At 40.3% G+C, this 22194-nt stretch overlaps 1 protein-coding gene across 2 annotated transcripts in view; it reads right to left on the bottom strand.

The window, feature by feature from the left end:
• Positions 1–7507: 7507 nt before the first annotated feature.
• kcnj10a (potassium inwardly rectifying channel subfamily J member 10a) overlaps positions 7508–22194 on the bottom strand; it is a 31251-nt gene continuing 16564 nt past the window's right edge. For both annotated transcript variants that reach the window (XM_062994383.1, XM_062994382.1), the window contains exon 6: positions 7508–8128. In XM_062994383.1, the coding sequence (XP_062850453.1) occupies positions 7749–8128 (380 nt within the window). In that variant the 3' untranslated portion in view covers positions 7508–7748. The remainder of the gene's footprint in view (positions 8129–22194) is intronic.

Here is a 22194-nt window from a genome sequence, read left to right as displayed (position 1 = left end):
AACAGCAGGGGGGGAAACTCAGAGTAATAGCTTTTGGCTCCAGGACGCTCACACCTGCCGAAAGAAACTACCATCTCCACTCTGGTAAACTTGAGTTTCTCGCATTGAAGTGGGCAATCTGCGATAAATTTCGAGATTATCTGTATTATGCGCCCACCTTCACAGTATATACTGATAATAACCCCCTTACGTATATTTTAAGCACAGCCCGGTTGAACGCAGTTGGAAATAGATGGGTGGGAGAGTTAGCTGACTTCCACTTTACAATTAAGTACAGACCAGGTAAAGCAAACGCTGATGCTGATACCCTCTCAAGGTATCCACTGAAACTCCAAGACAATCTAAAGGAGTACACTGAAATAATGCCCCCAGAAGTAGTGTCTGCTGTCTGGCAGGGCGACGAAGCTGCAAAGAGTCAGGATGTACCATGGGTGGCTGCCCTCCAACTGCAGACTGATGAAAAAGATGAAACTTCTGTGAGTGTTCCCTTCATAACCCCAGAAGATATCAGAGCTGCTCAGAAGGAGGATATCCCCATCTGTGAAGTGATGAGGTTAAAGAAAGGATGCTGGAATCCTAACGACAAAGACAAGAGACAAATGGGACAAGAAACACGACAACTAGTACATGAATGGAACAGACTAACAATTGACAAAGGACTTCTGTACAGGCAGGTGGGAACACGCAAACAACTAGTACTCCCATGTAAACTTAAGCCACTGGTACTTAAGCAGCTCCACAATGACATGGGGCATGTGGGGGCTGATAAGGTCATTCATCTAGCCATTGAAAGGTTTTATTGGCCTTTTATGCAAAAGGAAATTGAAGACTATGTTATCCGACAGTGCTCATGTATCAAGCAGAAGCGACCCAACATTCCAGACAGAGCACCAATGGGCTCTATAACATCCACTTCCCCTTTTGAGCTTGTGTCTGTCGATTATCTTCACCTCGAACCAAGTAAAGGTGGCTACGAGTACATCTTGGTTCTGTGTGACCACTTTACACGTTTCGCCCAGGCGTATCCAACTAAGAACAAATCTGGCAAAACTGCAGCCGAGAAGATCTTCTATGACTTTATTCCTCGCTTTGGGTACCCTGAGAAGTTACATCATGATCAGGGGCGAGAATTCGAAAACAATCTCTTTCAGCGTCTTGAACAGCTAGCAGGAGTTTCCCATTCTCGTACCACATGCTATCATCCACAGAGTAATCCGGTCGAAAGATTAAATAGAACACTTCTCCAGATGCTACGCACACTGCAGGAAGAGAAAAAGACAGAGTGGAAGGACCACTTGCCTCATCTCGTCCACGCATACAACTGTACGAGGCATGAAGCGACAGGCTATTCACCATATTTTCTCCTTTATGGAAGAGCTCCACGCCTGCCTATTGATTTACTGTTCGACCTCAAACCCGAAGAAGAGATCCGGACCAAGCAAGAATATGCACAGAAGTGGGCTTCTCGAATGCAGGAGGCATATAAGATCGCCTCAAGTAACAGCCAAAAGTGTTCTGCCAAAGGCAAGAAACAGTATGACCGAGGTGTTAAAGGCATCGTGCTTCAGCCAGGGGATCGTGTACTCGTCCGCAACCTGTCCGAGAGAGGTGGCCCAGGCAAGCTTCGTCCGTACTGGGAGAACAAGGTACACAGGGTCATGGAAAGGGTAGGAGAGGGACCTGTCTATAGAATTCAAGCAGAGAGAGGAGACCGAAACATCCGCGTACGGCATCGCAACCTTCTGCTGCTTGTAAATGACCTGCCAATTGAACCAACTGAGCAGACTTGTCAGAGACAAAGAAAGACCCGTGGACAAAACTGTCACCACGCAAACAGGGAAGACCCAGAGCAGCAATGTTCTGATGACTCTGACGATGAAGAATTCCTTTACAATGTCAGACCTTTACCTGTGTATGAAAGAAGAATGACCAGATCTCAGTCATCCCAATCCAAACCCTACTGCCGCCTTCGAGCTGTAGCACCAGAATTCCAGCCAGTGAGACAAGCAAGTGAGTCAGAGAGTGTGCAGCAAGAATCTGTGCCATTGGTAGCACCCAACTCAACCCAAGCATTAACGAATGATGATGCACTCGCTGGTGAGGATGTCCAAGAACTGCCCGAAAAAGACAACATGCTTCACCATGTAGATACAGAGGGATCCATAGAAGAGGCTGAGCCTGATACAGAACTGCCAGATGATACAGACTTACCTGTGAGGAGGTCCACTCGAGCTGCAAAGTCCAAAGAAATATTCACCTACGAGCAGCTAGGTCAGCCTTCATATCAATCTTGGAGACCTGGAGTGAATGCAATGTTTACATGTGGGCATTACCCTATGACGATCTATCCACCATTCACTGAAGCGTGCTACTTTGCAAGACCAATACTTATGACTTAGACAGTTGACGAACACCAAGACCAAGACTACACGTTATGTATATAGACAAAGGTTCAGAAACAGTTGACGACAGAAGACAAAACAAAACGACTTGAAATAGCTTTGTTAGTTTAGTTCTAGATGTCCGGAGACATCTCTTGAAGCAGGGGAGAGTGTAGAGGGTTAGAAAACTGCCTCCATCTGTAGTTTTATTAAAACAGACACCCCCCACTTATTTTTTTATTTTGTTTATATTATTTTAATAATCAGAACCATTCTAAAAGCTTTTCAAGCCATTCCTACTTGTTTTACATGGTGTTACACCACTCAACCGCTAGACCTGGCGCCGGCAACACAAGAGCCATCAGTCAGCCAGCAGAGGCTGCAATTGCATTAGTTATGAGAAATAGACCCTATCCGGCTTAATCCCACCCATATCTGAACAACAGGCCAATCGTTGTTCATGTAGCTGCTCAGCCCAGTCGGCAGGCAGAGCTGAGATTCGATATGATGTATTCGAGATCCCATCAATGAGCAATATTAATTATTATCATGCAAAATAATTCTTAGACACATACAAAATACATAACTGACACTGTAACTGCTTCATAACAGATCATTTATTTAAAATGGTCATTTAATATCATTAAAGGTTATTAATGAGGGTGTAAAAATGGATCCATTTATTAACTATTTTATGATTCAAAATAGTCTATTTTTACCCTACACTCCCTAAAATCATGGCAAACCAGGCTCATACATAATCTAAACAAGTGGACATCGATTCTCTTCACGTCACATATACAGCAATTAGTCCTTCCAAAAACAAAAAGTACAGACTTTTCTTAAAGTGCTTTAGTATTGTTAACATACTTCATCAATGTGCTTGTTCCAGTGACTAGAAAAAAAACTAGATCTATAAACTGGATGAGTCTTCAACTGGCACTGTTAGATAGAAATAATATTTACATGTAACAGAATATCATCATTCCAGTTCAGTCTATCATACAGAAGAGCAAGGCAAGTCCCAGTAGTTCTGATTCTTCTCGACAGTGGTTCAGTACAGTGCTTTATTAATTATATAATTTGATCTTTTACAGTCTTTTAATAGTCCTTTCATAGTCCATAAAGATATCCTGGAGCAAGACCAGTTTGAGTAGTTTTTGTAGCAAGTGCAGCTATGCTTGTCTTCCTTAAGTCAGCCCTTGTGCACTTAGCAGTCCAGTATACTCTAATATTATATACTATAATAATATGTGTGTTTATTTACAGTCTGTTTTCTACAGAAGCCCTGAACAGCCATGAACTCACATGAGTTTTAAAGTCAATGTTCATGACAAAGACTTTTCTTGTCATGTTTTCTTATGAAATAATGAAGGACAAATGATGATCGCAAAATCATGGGATGACCTGTGATCTTTAGACCTTGTGATAATGACACATGTGATGCTTTCTCAGCAGGGCATAAGGCAATTTCTTATTAGATCTTGATTGAAAATAACGTTAGGTAGCATACACTGATAAGGCATAACATTATGACCACCTCCTTGTTTCTACACTCACTGTCCATTTTATCAGCTCCACTTACCATATAGAAGCACTTTGTAGTTTTACAATTACTGACTGTAGTCCATCTGTTTCTCTACATACTTTCTTAGCCTGCTTTCACCCTGTTCTTCAATGGTCAGGACCACTACAGAGCAGGTATTATTTGGGTGGTGGATGATTCTCAGCACTGCAGTGACACTGACATGGTGGTGGTGTGTTAGTGTGTGTTGTGCTGGTATGAGTGGATCAGGCACAGAAATGCTGATTGAGTTTTTAAACACCTCACTGTCACTGCTGGACTGAGAATAGTCCACCAACCAAAAACATCCAGCCAACAGCGCCCTGTGGGCAGAGGCGATTTAACCTGCCTTTGGGCCCAGGAGCTACAGCTGGTTGTGAGCCACCACGTATAGTTTTCATAAAATCAGTACACAATGCAAGAGAACAGAGTTCAGTGGCTTATAGGAGCTCATGGGCCCCAGTGCAAATAATAATTTTGGGCCCTTCTCTATTTATATATATATATATATATATATATATATATATATATATATATATATATATATATATATATATATATATATATATATAGGTCTAGTAACGTTAAGCAGGTTACCTGGTGCTGCATTCTGATTGGCTGAGCTGAATGTCACTCACATACTAGCTCTAACGTTCATGTTGCTTAACTGAAACCACCAATCAGAATTACAGCAGCTCGTTAGAGTTTATCTGGCCAATCAACAGTCAGAAATATGAATAACGTGTAAATGATTTACAAAATCATTGGTTTGTAAGCTTCCCCCCATTCTTATTAACCAAAATAACTAACAAAATAAATAAAAAATAAAACAGCCAATCCGGGGCCCTCAATTATTCGGGGCCCCTGGGCTGAAGCCCAGGCAAGCCTGTGCATTAAATCGCCCCTGCCCGTGGGCAGCGTCCTGTGACCACTGATGAGGGTCTAGAAGATGACCAACTCAAACAGCAACAATAGATGAGCGATCGTCTCTGACTTTACATCTACAAGGTGGACCAACTAGGTAGGAGTGTCTAATAGAGTGGACAGTGAGTGGACACGGTGCTTAAAAACTCCATGAGCGCTGCTGTGTCTGATCCACTCATACCAGCACAACACACACTAACACACCACCACCATGTCAGTGTCACTACAGTGCTAAGAATGATCCACCACCTAAATAATAACTGCTCTGTGGTGGTCCTGGGAGAGTCTTGTTCATTGAACAAGAACCGAGTGAAAGCAAGTTAAAAAGGTCTGCAGAGAAACAGATGAACTACAGTCAGTATTTGTAGAACTACAAAGTGCTTCTATATGGTAAGTGGAGCTGATATCCAGAGATAACATTTCTTAATGTAACTTTTAAAAAGGAGTTTAATGTATCACTTTACTGTGTGAAAACTTTTTTTATTATTAAATTATTTAGTTATCTTGGGAAAACATCTTTCTAGCTATCTAGCTATCTAGACATAGTGGCACACAAACAAATAAAATTAAATAATTATTATTAAAAATTATTTTTTTTTTTTAAATAAATAAGCTCTAAAGACAAAAAAAGACAGGAAACCGGAGCTCCTGGAGGAAACCCACGCAGACACGGGGAGAACATGCAAACTCTGCACAGAAAGGACCCGGACCGCCCCGCCTGGGGATCGAACACAGGACCTTCTTGCTGTGAAGCAACAGTGCTACCCACCGAGCCACCGTGCCGCCCCAGTGTTGTGCAAGAATGTGTTATACAGTGCCTTGCAAAAGTATTCAGCCCCCTTAAACTTTTCAACCTTTTGCCACATTTCAGGCTTCAAACATAACGATATGAAATTGTAATTTTTTGTGAAGAATCAACAACAAGTGGGACACAATCGTGAAGTGGAACGAAATGTATTGGATATTTTAAACTTTTTTTAGAAATAAAAAACTGGAAAGTGGGGCGTGCAATATTATTCAGCCCCACAATATTATACTTTGTAGCGCCACCTTTTGCTGCGATTACAGCTGCAAGTCGCTTGGGGTATGTCTCTATCAGTTTTGCACATCGAGAGACAGACATTTTTGCCCATTCTTCCTTGCAAAACAGCTCGAGCTCAGTGAGGTTGGATGGAGAGCGTTTGAGAACAGCAGTTTTCAGCTCTTTCCACAGATTCTCGATGGGATTCAGGTCTGGACTTTGACTTGGCCATTCTAACACCTGGATACGTTTATTTGTGAACCATTCCATTGTAGATTTTGCTTTATGTTTTGGATCATTGTCTTGTTGGAAGATAAATCTCCGTCCCAGTCTCAGGTCTTTTGCAGACTGCAACAGGTTTTCTTCCAGAATGGTCCTGTATTTGGCTCCATCCATCTTCCCATCAATTTTAACCATCTTCCCTGTCCCTGCTGAAGAAAAGCAGGCCCAAACCATGATGCTGCCACCACCATGTTTGACAGTGGGGATGGTGTGTTCAGGGTGATGAGCTGTGTTGCTTTTACGCCAAACATAACGTTTTGCATTGTGGCCAAAAAGTTCGATTTTGGTTTCATCTGACCAGAGCACCTTCTTCCACATGTTTGGTGTGTCTCCCAGGTGACTTTTTATAGATATCTTTGAGAAATGGCTTTCTTCTTGCCACTCTTCCATAAAGGCCAGATTTGTGCAGTGTACGACTGATTGTGTCCTATGGACAGAGTCTCCCACCTCAGCTGTAGATCTCTGCAGTTCATTCAGAGTGATCATGGGCCTCTTGGCTGCATCTCTGATCAGTCTTCTCCTTGTTTGAGCTGAAAGTTTAGAGGGACGGCCGGGTCTTGGTAGATTTGCAGTGGTCTGATACTCCTTCCATTTCAATATGATCGCTTGCACAGTGCTCCTTGAGATGTTTAAAGCTTGGGAAATCTTTTTGTATCCAAATCCGGCTTTAAACTTCTCCACAACAGTATCTCGGACCTGCCTGGTGTGTTCCTTGGTCTTCATGATGCTCTCTGCGCTTTAAACAGAACTCTGAGACTGTCACAGAGCAGGTGCATTTATACGGAGACTTGATTACACACAGGTGGATTCTATTTATCACCATCAGTCATTTAGGTCAACATTGGATCATTCAGAGGTCCTCACTGAACTTCTGGAGTGAGTTTGCTGCACTGAAAGTAAAGGGGCTGAATAATATTGCACGCCCCACTTTTTAGTTTTTTATTTCTAAAAAAAGTTTAAAATATCCAATAAATTTCGTTCCACTTCACGATTGTGTCCCACTTGTTGTTGATTCTTCACAAAAAATTACAATTTCATATCGTTATGTTTGAAGCCTGAAATGTGGCAAAAGGTTGAAAAGTTCAAGGGGGCTGAATACTTTTGCAAGGCACTGTAGTTATGGCAAAAGGACACCATCAAAGCAGGCCATCAAATTCTCTGTTTTCTCATAACAATCAAAAATCATTGATGGGAACTAACTCCAACAATGCATGATTTACCAAAATCAGTTAACAAAACCTAGGTGAATTGTGTGCCCAGGGGTGAAAATTGCGCCTAAATTGACAGGAATTCAAAACGTGTAAAATACAATGTAAATAACATTCTGAGGTCACTTCTGTTTGGTTAATTAGTATAGAATAGAAAGACTGACAGGGATTTTTTGTTACTGAGGCAGCTGGGTCATGACACACAAATATTTTTTGGTGTGGCAATTTTACATGAATACATGGACGTTTAGGGCTTTCCTTCCTTTCTAGTGGTTTAGTATTAGTTTGTATTCACATATTCCCTTGCTCAGTATTAGTTCTCTTTTTAATTACAATTCTCTCTTTCTCTTTCCTTTTTTTCTCTCTATTTACACATTGCTTATGCGAACACTAAGTGGACTGCTATCTCGAATCCTCCCCCTGTCTCGCCCCTTCTCGTCCCTGTAGCTCTCCTCCAGCCTCGCCTTCTCAGGGTCGTTTTTTCTGTCTGAAGGTGGGCTGTTAGATGGGGCTGGTTTAAATAGCGGTGGGGTCTTAGTCTTGGCTACCTTATCAAAAAAGGCAAAGTCGGCCACATATTTGCCAGACGGGGAGAGTGATACGACTGGGGGAAACTCATAACCCCACAGGATCTCATCCGGCAGGTAGGAGGTGCGTACCTGGCACGTAGCTGACGTGGGTTCCACTGTGGCGCTCATTATTACCAGCAGCTCGAAGTCAGCCAGCTCTGGGTCTGTCCAACCACCACCTGGAGGAAGAAACAGATATCAGGGGTTATTCAGGGGTTAGTCAGATCAGATTAAACTTTATGTCAGGAATATTTCTGACCAGTGCACCAACTATTATTGTTGGTAATCATTTAGAGCTGGTTGTGTAATTCCCCCTGTCAAAATTATTCCCAGAAGTTTTTGATACCAGTCCTGGGGAACACATGCATGAGGGACTGGGTTTCCCCTTTGCTAATACTTGTGATTTATCACATCTGATAATTTCTTTAAAATTATTCCAGCTCTTTAAACTCCATCCTCAGAATCTGGTGTGTATGGTGATTATTACCCACCACAATTCAGCTCATTTCTCTGTATTTCTCAGATCAGTTGTCGACATCTATAATATATAAAAATATAGTTTTATTTATTTTACTCTGCTTCTTTTTAAATGCTATTATAGTTTTAGATTAGAATAAAATCTAGAATTAAATCTATTTATTTTGTTAATATATGTTTGTTATACATTTTAAGCAATTTAACTACAACTAATTAGGGTAAATACAAAAAAGAAATTCTCAAGAGGAATCAACAATAAAACTACCAGAAAAAAATGTCAGAAATAAGTCCTCAGGGGATACACAAATAAAAGTTCTCAGGGGATACACAAAAAATACAAAAAATTTTCAGGGTTCGAAAAAAGGAAGCCTTTATTATACACACATACATCGATAAGGCATTACATTATGACCACCTTCCTAATATTGTTTTGGTCCCCCTTTTGCTGCCAAACAGCCCTGACCTGTCGAGGCACAGAGTCTGACACCTTTCTATCAGAACCAGCATTAACTTCTTCAGCAATTTCAGCTACAGTAGCTCGTCTGTTGGATCGGACCACACGGGCCAGCCTTCTCTCCCCAGGTGCCTCAATGAGCCTTGGCCGACCATGACCTTGTCGCCGGTTAACCACTGTTCCTTTCTTGGATCACTTTTGATAGATACTGAACACTGCAGACCGGGAACATTTACATTTACATTTTCAGCATTTTCGCTTATCCAAAGCGACTTACACAATGAGCTGAACATGATGAGCAATTGAGGGTTAAGGGCCTTGCTCAGGGACCCAACAGTGGCAACTTGGTGGTGGTGGGGCTTGAACCGGCAAACTTCTGTTTACTAGTCCAGTACCTTAACCACTGAGCTATCACTGAGCTATCACTGGCCCCACAGGGAACACCCCACAAGAGCTGCAGTTTTGGAGATGCTCTGACCCAGTCGTCTAGCCATCATAATTTGACCCTTGTTAAACTCGCTCAAATCCTTACCCCCATTTTTCCTGCTTCTAACACATCAACTTTGAGGATAAAATGTTCACTTGCTGCCTAATATATCCCACCCACTAACATGTGCCGTGATGAAGAGATAATTAATGTTATTCACTTCACCTGTCATAATGTTATGCCTGGCCGGTGTATATTCATGTGCAGTACAATGAATTACTTCTTCAGTTTTATGTTGTTTGGAAGCTGGAGTTAGAGCACAAGATCAGGTCAAGGTCATTATACAGCACCACTGGGGCCAAAAGGTTCAAGGGCTTGGCTTAAGAGCCTAAAACAGGGTGCTCGGCAGGGCTATGATTTGAGCGCTCAAACTGATAGCCTAGAGCCCTAACCACTCAACTACCATTGCACCAAAAAGGAATAGCAGGGAGCGTGGATAATGATTATTCCTAAACTCAATCTAGTCATATCCAATTACCCGATCGTAGGTCACCTCTACTGCTCCAGACCTCCACTTCTGACCTACAAGAGCTGTGACTAACACACGACCCTCTCCCAGATTCGGCCCTCCCTCTTCCAGAAAAGCCAATTATTGTCCATATAGGTGCTTGGCCAGCCCATTGCAGAGCTGAGATGTCAGTACTGGTGGGCTAGTGTGTTTTACTGTTGCACCACCCATTAATGAAGACATGAATTAATTATTAGAATAAATAAATAGCTGAACATTTAAAATGGATAATATAAATGTAGAACTAGTGGCATTTTAATGTTAATAATTATTGTAATAATGATGCTATTTAAATATGTAATACCAAGTTTGTTTTATGTATAGTGTTTTCATTTGTCATGTCCGAGTACATGACATGCAGTTTTCTATCCAGTCCTCCAAAAAAAGATACCTAGTATTCACACCAATAAAATTTTGCACATCATGTACTGTTGTAGCAACATTCTGAGCTGAAATGCTAGAATAATTTTAGTTTTAGATACACATTAAATATTAGGGAGCTTTTTTTTATCATTTATAATCATGGTTAGTATAACACATGGTTTTTAACAATGTTTTCAGTTCATGAAATATAATGTGAATCTCTTCTGAGTCAGGTGTGCAGGAGTATGGAAAACTCCAATACAGTAACTCAAAGACAGGTTACTTGTGGTTTTTATCTCATCAAAACATCTACACCTACACAAGTCTCCAAACACCCTAGCCTACTGTAGGCAGAGACTTCAAATACACCCACAGTTGATTTTACTGGCTGAGAAAGTTTCGTTTATTTTAGGGGAAGTTACTTTGGTCTGCATCATAAACAGAAACAGCAGGATAACCCCACTCTACGTAACTGTCAGTCATACACTATGAAACTGCAGACGCCAGAAAAATACCCAACACAAATAAAACACTATTCATTATATCATGTTCCCACACACCTGCCCCAACATCCCCCACACGTCATGTAAATACATTGATTTAGTAACTATTTTTACAGTACAGTAAGTTCCACTTCCTCTTTCTCTATTTCTTTTTCTCTCCCATATGTGTGCAAGATTTTACAAACAGCACATAAACAAGGAACTTGTGAGTTTTATTGTACTGTTTACAATCAACAGCGCATATCAACTATAAGAGAGCTCTGATTATTATAAAATTATGAACTTATTTGTTATTATTTAATGTTATACGAGTAATAATGATTGTGGAACAGGTAAAGCAAGCACAAATGATCAGCAAAGAGAAACACTGGGCACTGACAGTAACAGATGGCCATCTACAGGATTGTTGCTGGTACATCCCCAAATATAACCACAGAATTACATGAGCACACCTATGACTTAGACTTAATCACCCATCATTAGTCACATACTAACACAAACTAATTCCTATGGTTCTTTGAATCATATATTTTGAGATTTTTATATTTTCCTTCTACTAAAAATGTGATTCAAACTTTAGTGCAACAGTATTCAACATGAATACTGTTGACTCACAGGGCAAAAATAACACAAACAAACACAGAGAGGCGTAGGGATTTTTTTATACCCACTCACATGTACTGTGAAGATATTTTTAGAAAACCCTCAAGAATTTTTTATACAATGGAGGGGAAAAAATATGCAACCGCTTATTTTGTTATTTATTTCGAATGCATGTATCCATTTCAAATATAAACACAATGTTTAAAGTCTGAGACCACTAATAAACATGTTTCTATTTTGCATGTTATTCATTACAAATCATATAATAAGAGCTTGTAAATAAAAATTGAGCTTTTACTCAGTTGATATTCATCATAAGCTTGTTATTATAAAGGAAAAAATTTTACACAAAATACTAAGAAATTCTGAAATATGTTACCATTAGTGTTCGGATACATCCTATCTGCTTTAATTATTATTCAGGTGTCTAGAACTCTCTTGGAATCCACCTGCTGCAATGTGTATTGACTGGACACAGTTTGGAAAGGCATAAACCTGAGTCTATAAGGACCCACAATTTAAACTGCATTATCAGGACAAAAACAAGCATCTAAACGTAGCCTGGAGTGGTACTTCACTGTCCAACAGTTAAAACAGTGGATTGGGATCTGGCAAGTCTATGAATGTCTTTAAGGGGTCCAGCCAATGCCCAGATTACAAACCAAATATGTGTACAGACCTGAAGTTACCATCTAATCTGACAGAGCTTGAAAGGATCGACCACAAAGAACTGGATACACTGCACAAATTCAGAAATTCTGATGTGCAAAGCTTGAAAAGAAATATCCAATATTGCCTGAAAACTGTAATTGGTGACAACAAGGTTTTGTTGTAAATTAGATAAAAAATAATAATAAATACAAAAAATTTATAACATTGTACAGTGTGCATTTATGCTTTTAATTATAAAGAATATACAAAATGCTGTATACCTCCAAAAACCTAACATGGACAAATGCAAAATAAGTAAATGTCTAAGAAAATAAATAGCTAAATAGAATGTAAATTAAATACATAATGCTGCTTATGCTTTTATCTCCTTACTCTCTGTTACTTACAAATTCTCTCTTTGTATAACAGTTGTAATATTTAAGCCATACAATATTTATATATAATAATAATATATAATATAATATATAATATAATAATAATATATAATAATATGTAAGTGTTCCACAAACACAAAACGTTGACATGAAATACAGAAAGTTCTAATGCCGATTAAATTTTTTATTTTATTTTTTTTATTTTATTACCTGTTTTATGATGATGATGATGATGATTATTATTATTATTATTATTATTATTATTATTTTAAAATTGGGCACAAAAACTAACACATGGCTTAAATATTAAAATTGTTATCCAAAGAGAGAATTTGTAAGTAACAGAGAGTAAGGAGATAAAAGCATAAGCAGCATTATGTATTTAATTTACATTCTATTTAGCTATTTATTTTCTTAGACATTTACTTATTTTGCATTTGTCCATGTTAGCTTTACAACAGTTGGACTACCTAGCTCCAGCACCCGAACAATCTTCTATGTTCAAAGTCTCCTAAACTGTAACTAACTGTAGAAAGTCCGAACACACATATATAAATGTAAATATAGGTCATTTAATGTCTGCAACAAAATGTTTTACCAGTCTGTTGTTGCGGGGGCTGTGTTCTTTGCAGCAGTGTGTTGGGGAAGCAGCCTCAGAGCAGGAGATGTAAATAAACTCAATAAACTGATCAGGAAGGCTGACTCAGTGTTGGGCTGCTCACTGGACAGTTTCGAGTTGGTGGTTGAAAGGAGGTCACTGAATAAACTCAAAACCATATTTGATAACCCATCACACCCCCTTCATGAACTGCTAGTCAGACAGCAGAGCACTTTCAGCAACAGACTCATCCAGCTCCGCTGTAACAAGGAACGGTACAGAAGATCGTTTATACCAGCAGCGATCACGCTGTATAATTTTGCACTGGTTCGGGACATCATTGAACACTAAAGTACTATCAGGACAGACTTATGGAGCATGATCTAGCACTCTGTTCATAAAGACTACACTACATATCTGTTATTATTTAACACTTACAACAGCTTAGTATATCATATATTACATATCTCATCTACAATTGTAATTCTAGAAGACTTCTTAAGTTTTTTATATAACATACTACGTTTTTTTTCTATTTATTCAATTACATAGTGTGTACAACATTACTAGTGTACTTTAATTCTTTGTACATTAATAAGTTTTGCTTTAATGTACCTGGAGCTGCTGTAATAACTGACTTTCCCTATGGGATTAATAAAGTGTTCTATCTACCTACCTACCTACCTATCTATCTTTATACAACAGTTAGTTCCGACCTTACAATCTGTTTGGTTGAGAAGCGTTCTAACCGTGCTGATATTCGTGATAACAGCACGGCCTTTTCACACCACAACTGTATTACTCCGCTGACGTGTTGCCAGTAACGACAAGCTTCATGCACACAAACGCGCATGCAGGCGACACAGACTTTTTTCCCGATTGCATTTTAAATCCGTTATCTGATATACAATCTAGTGCACTGTGTAGGGAACATAAATCAATTGTCTAATTCACTATCTAGTGCACCAGGGCCGGCGCTAGGGGGGGGCTGAGGGGGGCATTGCCCCCCCAAATTGTGTCTTTGCCCCCCCAAGCACAATGCAAGCAACGGCTATTTTTAAAATTATCTCTGAACCAATCACAAAAATGCATTTTGTTTTACAGTGTGAAGATATTTCCTTGCTTACTCCTGATTGGCTCTTTGAGTCATATAAAAATCGGCAGACTGCCCCAAACAGTTCAGTTCGGCAGTATATGTTCTGTTAGTGTGAGCGAGAGGCAGGTATACTGGTAAACACTTTTTTTTTACAGAATTAGTATTCTTTTGTTTTCTTTATATTTTAATTTCCCAATAATATAAATATTCTCACTCATTCCTATTTCCACGTTTGAATATTCTCAGTCTGTGTGTAGGTACATTTGTCAGCTTTGACTTAAATTTGTATTAAAGCCTTTCAAGAAATAGAGTTGTTCTATTAGTAATGGCAATTTAATTAAGGGGGCGTATTAAAATGAAATACAATTAGATAATCTTTTTTCTCCATTTACATAATCAACATGTATTTTTTAATCATTGGGTTTTAAGTTTAAGTTCGAAAACATGCATTTTTATTTCTTTACCTCATACATCACTTTAAGCCAGTATCAATAGCTTGGCTGTCATCATTCATGCACAAATCAAGCCTTGAATATATTTCTGGCTTCAAAAACATGACTATCAACATGCCCCCTCATTAGGTTTTACTGCCCCCCCCAAGCAAAGCAGTCCAGAACCGGGGCTGTAGTGCACTATGTAGTGAACATGAATGCGTTATCTGATATACAATCTAGTGCACTGTGTAGGGAACATAACCAATTGTCTAATTCACTATCTAGTGCACTATGTAGGGAACATAAATCTGTGATCTGATACACAATCTAGTGCACTATGTAGGGAACATTAATGTGTTTGTGACACGAACAGTTAGCTTAATAGCCCAGTTAGCAGCTCCTAAAAGTTCTGTTATCACCTACAGTGTATCACAAAAGTGAGTACACCCCTCACATTTCTGCAGATATTTAAGTATATCTTTTCATGGGACAACACTGACAAAATGACACTTTGACACAATGAAAAGTAGTCTGTGTGCAGCTTATATAAGAGTGTAAATTTATTCTTCCCTCAAAATAACTCAATATACAGCCATTAATGTCTAAACCACCGGCAACAAAAGTGAGTACACCCCTAAGAGACTACACCCCTAAATGTCCAAATTGAGCACTGCTTGTCATTTTCCCTCCAAAATGTCATGTGACTCGTTAGTGTTACTAGGTCTCAGGTGTGCATCGGGAGCAGGTGTGTTCAATTTAGTAGTACAGCTCTCACACTCTCTCATACTGGTCACTGAAAGTACCAACATGGCACCTCATGGCAAAGAACTCTCTGAGGATCTTAAAAGATGAATTGTTGCGCTACATGAAGATGGCCAAGGCTACAAGAAGATTGCCAACACCCTGAAACTGAGCTGCAGCACAGTGGCCAAGATCATCCAGCGTTTTAAAAGAGCAGGGTCCACTCAGAACAGACCTCGCGTTGGTCGTCCAAAGAAGCTGAGTGCACATGCTCAGCGTCACATCCAACTGCTGTCTTTGAAAGATAGGCGCAGGAGTGCTGTCAGCATTGCTGCAGAGATTAAAAAGGTGGGGGGTCAGCCTGTCAGTGCTCAGACCATACGCCGCACACTACATCAAATTGGTCTGCATGGCTGTCACCCCAGAAGGAAGCCTCTTCTGAAGTCTCTACACAAGAAAGCCCGCAAACAGTTTGCTGAAGACATGTCAACAAAGGACATGGATTACTGGAACCATGTCCTATGGTCTGATGAGACCAAGATTAATTTGTTTGGTTCAGATGGTCTCAAGCATGTGTGGCGGCAATCAGGTGAGGAGTACAAAGATAAGTGTGTCATGCCTACAGTCAAGCATGGTGGTGGGAATGCCATGGTCTGGGGCTGCATGAGTGCAGCAGGTGTTGGGGAGTTACATTTCATTGAGGGACACATGAACTCCAATATGTACTGTGAAATACTGAAGCAGAGCATGATCCCCTCCCTCCAGAAACTGGGTCGCAGGGCAGTGTTCCAGCATGATAATGACCCCAAACACACCTCTAAGACGACCACTGCTTTATTGAAGAGGCTGAGGGTAAAGGTGATGGACTGGCCAAGCATGTCTCCAGACCTAAACCCAATAGGACATCTTTGGGGCATCCTCAAGCGGAAGGTGGAGGAGCGCAAAGTCTCGAATATCCGCCAGCTCCGTGATGTCGTCATGGAGGAGTGGAAAAGCATTCCAGTGGCAACCTGTGAAGCTCTGGTGAACTCCATGCCCAGGAGAGTTAAGGCAGTTCTGGGAAATAATGGTGGCCACACAAAATATTGACACTTCAGGAACTTTCACTAAGGGGTGTACTCACTTTTGTTGCTGGTGGTTTAGACATTAATGGCTGTATATTGAGTTATTTTGAGGGAAGAATACATTTACACTGTTATATAAGCTGCACACAGACTACTTTTCATTGTGTCAAAGTGTCATTTTGTCAGTGTTGTCCCATGAAAAGATATACTTAAATATCTGCAGAAATGTGAGGGGTGTACTCACTTTTGTGATACACTGTATATCCTTTGGTGTGTGCAAGAGGTTTTTTATTTTTATTTTTTCCTTCGAAGGTTCTTGCCTTTTTCTTCTTACCTCCCTGAAATGAGTTTTTGCAACTTGGGATGTCTGCTTTGTAGAGTTAAACTTTATATTCGTTGTGGAACTACGTTTTGGCGGAAGGTATTGTCAATATTAAAGCATATTTATTATGAAATTCAGGGCTTCTTTGATTTATTTTGTAAAAACTGCTGTATAAAAGCAATAGAACACTTGAGGTCGTGTGTTATTGCGAATAACATCACGGCTGTGATGATCTACAGCACTCGCCTTTGGCTCGTGTCTGCGACCGAATCACAGCCGTGATGTTATTTAATATTATAGCCTGCATTTAATATTTACCAGCAGCAAGACAAATTTAAAAATAAAAACACTCTTTATTGACCCCAAGTGGACATTTCAGGTTAAAGCAATAACACAAATTTAACAGAAGAACTACAATGCAGTAAAAAATATTTACAGCCTTTAAAGTTTCTTTTGTCACAAATATTTATTTCTAATATTTAAACAAAATGTAATATTAGACACAGATAATCTGAATAAAAAGTTGCCTTAGAGGAACTGATCGGCATACCTGACTTGACATTCGCTGATGCCCTTCCTTACACAACAGACCACTGCTTCACCCAAATGTTAGTTAACAACTAATGTTAATTAACAATTAATAACCAATAAATCATGCAAGTCATGTTTAAGAATACTAAAAGAGTGCTAAAACAGCATGATGACACCAGAGTTGGGGTTTCGAATACATCGTATCGAATCTCAGCTCTGCCTTTCCGACTGGGCTGGGTGGCAGCATGAACAACGACTGGCTGTTGTTCAGGGTTAGAGGGTAAGAAAGTCGGATCATAGGTCCTCATAACTGGTGCGATTGCAGCCCCTGCTGGCTGACTGATGGCACCTGCACAGGGCTGAGAAATAATGCTGATGGGGGTGTGGCCCTCCATACACAGTGCCCGTCAGTGTATGAACTCGACTCGTGCAGGTGAAAAATGCAGTCTGTACTGACTGTGTGTACCGGAGGGGGCGCAAGTCAGTTGAGAGGCGTCCTCAGTCAGCAGTGAAGGGTCGAATCAGTATAGAGGACGCAACCAGGGTAATTGGACACGTCTAGATTAGGGGAGAAAAAAAGTGGGAAAAATAGAAAATTCATTTAAAAAAAATTGCATGATGAAACATTTTACTTGTTCTTTTTTTATATTTCTGCTTATGCTTATTTCCCCCGACTTTTAGCGTGTTCAATTGCCCGATTGCGTCATGCTTCCTCTCCACTAATGCCGACCCCGGCCCTGATTGAGGAGAACGAAGCTAACCCACGCCCCCTCCGACATGTGGGCAGCAGCCGTATGCATTTTGTCACCCACACTACGAGATCAGCTGCAGATCAGAAAGATGCAGAGAGACTCACCCTGATCAACGCACTCCTTCCCCACCCATGTGCAGGCACAATCAACCAGCCAGAAGATGTTGTAGTTTCATCAGCCATGAGAGAGCTATCCAGCTTCATGCCCCACCCCTATATGAACAACAGGCCAATTGGTGTTCATGTGATCGGCAGGCAGAGCTGAGACTAATAAGATGTATTCGAGATCCCAGCTCTGGTGTTTTTACTGCTGCGCCACCTGAGCGGCCATTGTACTTGCTTTCATACATATCACAATTACTGTAGCTCCTAATAGACAAGTGCCAGCAGTGACAGAAACAGTGACAGTAACAGGTTGGTGGTAAATTGGCTTCTCTAAAATCTCCAAGGTTAAAAGGCGTAGGTAAAGAGTATGTTTGTGTTACCCCGCAATGGATTGGCACCCTGTCCAGGATGTGCTCCTTCCTAGCACTCAGCTTTTCTGGGTGGCACCCAACCTATCGCGGTTACCAGATGAATGAGCTGAACCAAATTAAACTAAACTGTAATGAGTAGTGCAAGCAGCTACAGTATGAAAACAGGCTTGTTGTGGCCTCTGTTTCTTTCTGAATCTGTGCTGCAGTAACCGGATCCGGCACCTGCATGTCAGCACGGCAAACTGAGCCGCTTTGTGCCCCTAATGAGACCCTTACACTGGCATTCCAGTCAGAGAGGGAGAGACCAAGACAGATGAGGACAGAAAGAAAGAAATAATAGTAAATGAGAGTGAATGCCAATTGAGCACTAGGGATGAGGAAAGTAGTAAGACTAGAGAAAAGATGAAGCCAGAGACACATGCCAACTTCCTAATACTTCGCCCATTATGGAAACCCCACACTCGTGTAAACCCTAAACCTTCAGATACTATTCTGCCACACACACACACACACACACACACACACACACACACACAACTCACTGTGTGAGCAGCAAAGCAGAAGAATAAAGAATATCTGACTCATTGTTATATTACTAGCTTTAGTCTTTTAACCTCCTCAAATCAAATTAACATTCAACAGTTTACAGTCTTTGATATGATTAAGGCATTTACACAAAGCTCTTTCTGTCCTCCAGGCATCCCCACAAAGACCCCTCTAACACTCAAACAATTTTTTCACGAATCTGAGTTCCTGGTGCTTTGTCCCCCAATAATCCCTGTTCATGCTCTTGTAGGGGGGACTGAGTTAAGTTCATCAGTTCACAAGTTTAATGTCAAACACAGTCATGGACAATTTTGTATCTCTAGTTCACCTCATTTACATGTTTTTGGACTGTGGAAGAAAACCAGAGCTCCCAGGTGAAACCCACACAGTCACGGGGAGAACAAGCAAACTCCACACAGAAAGGACCCAGACCGCCCCACCTGGGAATCAAACCCAGGACCTTCCTGCTGTAAGGCGACAGTGCTACTGTCACGTTTCACTAAAAAATCACCCCTGCACTGGATGTGCTATTGTGGCTTGGAGTCATTCCTTTAATATATCCCACAACCTTGCTGCAGCATATCTACCTTCACCTGCAAGCAAGGTGTACCACTGATTAACATAATAAGCAGCTAGAATGTTAGCGCAGAATTGCATGGCAGTCAATTCTGTTAATGCTTGCTCACAATTGAGTAATTTTATGAAAAAAATAATAATTACAGGCTAATGCTCAGTGAATACTTATCTTCTGTGATGGCTCACTGACTCTTAATTAGGTGGTTACCCTGAGGCTCATGCATGCCGACTTAAAGAGAAATTACCTGAGATGGGGACAAGTTGCACACACATCGACTTCAGACTTGTTTCAAATGACTTGGACTCGACTCATGATTTGCAAAAAATGACTCCCTAGTTCACTTCATTTGAATATTTCCGTTACCTTTGGATTGGAATCCCACTTAAAATGGTGGAATACCCTACGTAGTGCACTTCACATGAACAACTGGGGTGAATGGAACGCTCATACAGAATCTGCGCTAATGGTTGAAAGAACCGCTTTCTGAACCAATCAGACCTTCTGATTAAAATTTTTTGTAAGAAATGCTGTTATTTTCATTTATTCAGTTTGTGTCACACAGATGATTGTCAATGAGATGCCTGATTGGCTTTCTAACAAGTTAGTGTTTTACTTTACAGCCGGGAAAAGTTTAATTATAAGCACATTTACAAACTAATGGATTATATTCCTAATTGGGCAACACACGTTTATAAATTTAATAGCATCTGGATGAACATAAGCTAAGGTAAGCAGTGGTTATGATTTTTTTTGCTGTGTTTTGGATTTTGGCTGCTGTGCCGTGATTTATTGCCTGCTTTTGTTTTGCAATGAAAACAAAATGTATCAGTTTAAGCTTTTAACTGGTACCTTCTTGTTACAGAAATTACATTCATTTGCACAATGACTAGGAAAGTAAAGGCACTAAGTATAACGGCAAAATACAGTCGCTAATCTGTTGTTGTTTTTGATCTGAACTTACATATTATTTCTTTATTTCTACACTACATTTCCAATATATGTTTTGTGTATATTATATTGACTCATGACTTGACTTGGACTCTTGCCTAAAGACTCGTGACTTTCGGACTCTAGCCTAAAGACTCATGACTTGACTTGGACTCTAGCCTAAAGACTCATGACTTGACTTGGACTCTAGTCCAAAGACTTGTGACTTGACTCGGACTCTAGCCTAAAGACTTGTGACTTGACTCGGACTCTAGCCTAAAGACTCATGACTTGACTTGGACTCTAGTCCAAAGACTTGTGACTTGACTCGGACTCTAGCCTAAAGACTCATGACTTGACTTGGACTCTAGTCCAAAGACTTGTGACTTGACTCAGACTCTAGCCTAAAGACTTGTGACTTGACTGGGACTCTAGTCCAAAGACTTGTGACTTGACTCGGACTCTAGCCTAAAGACTTGTGACTTGACTCAGACTCTAGCCTAAAGACTTGTGACTTGACTCGGACTCTAGTCCAAAGACTTGTGACCTGACTCGGACTCTAGTCTAAAGACTTGTGACCTGACTCGGACTCTAGTCTAAAGACTTGTGACCTGACTCGGACTCTGGTCTAAAGACTTGTGACTTGACTCGGACTGATATTTTGTGACTTGTAAACATCTCTGGAATTTACAGTCCTAAAACATCATAAATAGTAAATTGAGCTGTACTGGTTTTTCGTTTGAATTAGTAAAAACATATCTATTCCTAAACAGCCAGGGCACTTTTAGCCCCCTTGGCCAATCCTCTGGTCAGTCAACAGAAGAGAGAGCATCTCATGTTCTGCAGTTCACATTACCCTCATTGCACACCCCTTTCTTAAAAGCAGCTGTGCAGAAATACAGAGTGGTCTGTGTCTGACTGTATTCTCTGTGTTCTTAAGTGATCTGTACCACCAGGCTCCACTGGCAGATCATTATCAGTAGTTCTGGACAGCTATATAGATGTTTTGGGTATCACTGTTGCAGTGAAGACTCAGAATAGTAGCAGTGTGCTGTCCTCTTTCCTCGTTAGTATTTATCACATTGGATCATTTCAGAGCTTCTGAGCTCACAACACCATTAAACACCAGTTTTGAAAGTTATTTCCTTAATTATATTACAAATCTTTGTCTAAAATGCAAGTAATTATAAAATAAGTAGCATAGGTGGCACTGTGGGTAGTGTGGGTACTACAACTTTATTCAATGTGTTTACTCTGTGTCTGGGTGGGTTTTCTTTTGGTACTATTCTTTCTACCTCCCAAAAACATTACTTTCTACTTCCCAACAAAGCTGGCTTGCAACTAGCTGTGAGTGAGTTAATGAATGGGTGTGTGATGCCCGAAGCTAGACTGGTGCCATGTCCACGGTTAATTTTGCCTTGAACACAGTGTTTCTAGTTTCTGGTGGATAAAATGGCTACTAATTATTAAACAAATTGAGTTTTCTAACTGAGTTTTCACCCCAGCACCTGAGTAATCTCTATCAACAAGGCACCTACAGTGGTGCTTGAAAGTTTGTGAACCCTTTAGAATTTTCTGCATAAATATGACCTAAAACGTCATCAGATTTTCACACAAGTCCTAAAAGTAGATAAAGAGAACCCAGTTAAACAAATGAGACAAAAATATTGTGTTTGGTCATTTATTTATTGAGGAAAATGATCCAATATTACATATTTGTGAGTGGCAAAAGTATGTGAAC

The sequence above is a fragment of the Trichomycterus rosablanca genome, chromosome 4 (assembly GCF_030014385.1).
Source record: "Trichomycterus rosablanca isolate fTriRos1 chromosome 4, fTriRos1.hap1, whole genome shotgun sequence".
Lineage (NCBI taxonomy): Eukaryota > Metazoa > Chordata > Actinopteri > Siluriformes > Trichomycteridae > Trichomycterus > Trichomycterus rosablanca.
The sequence above is the reverse complement of the archived record's forward strand: the minus strand, read 5'-3'. Positions and strand labels throughout refer to the sequence as shown.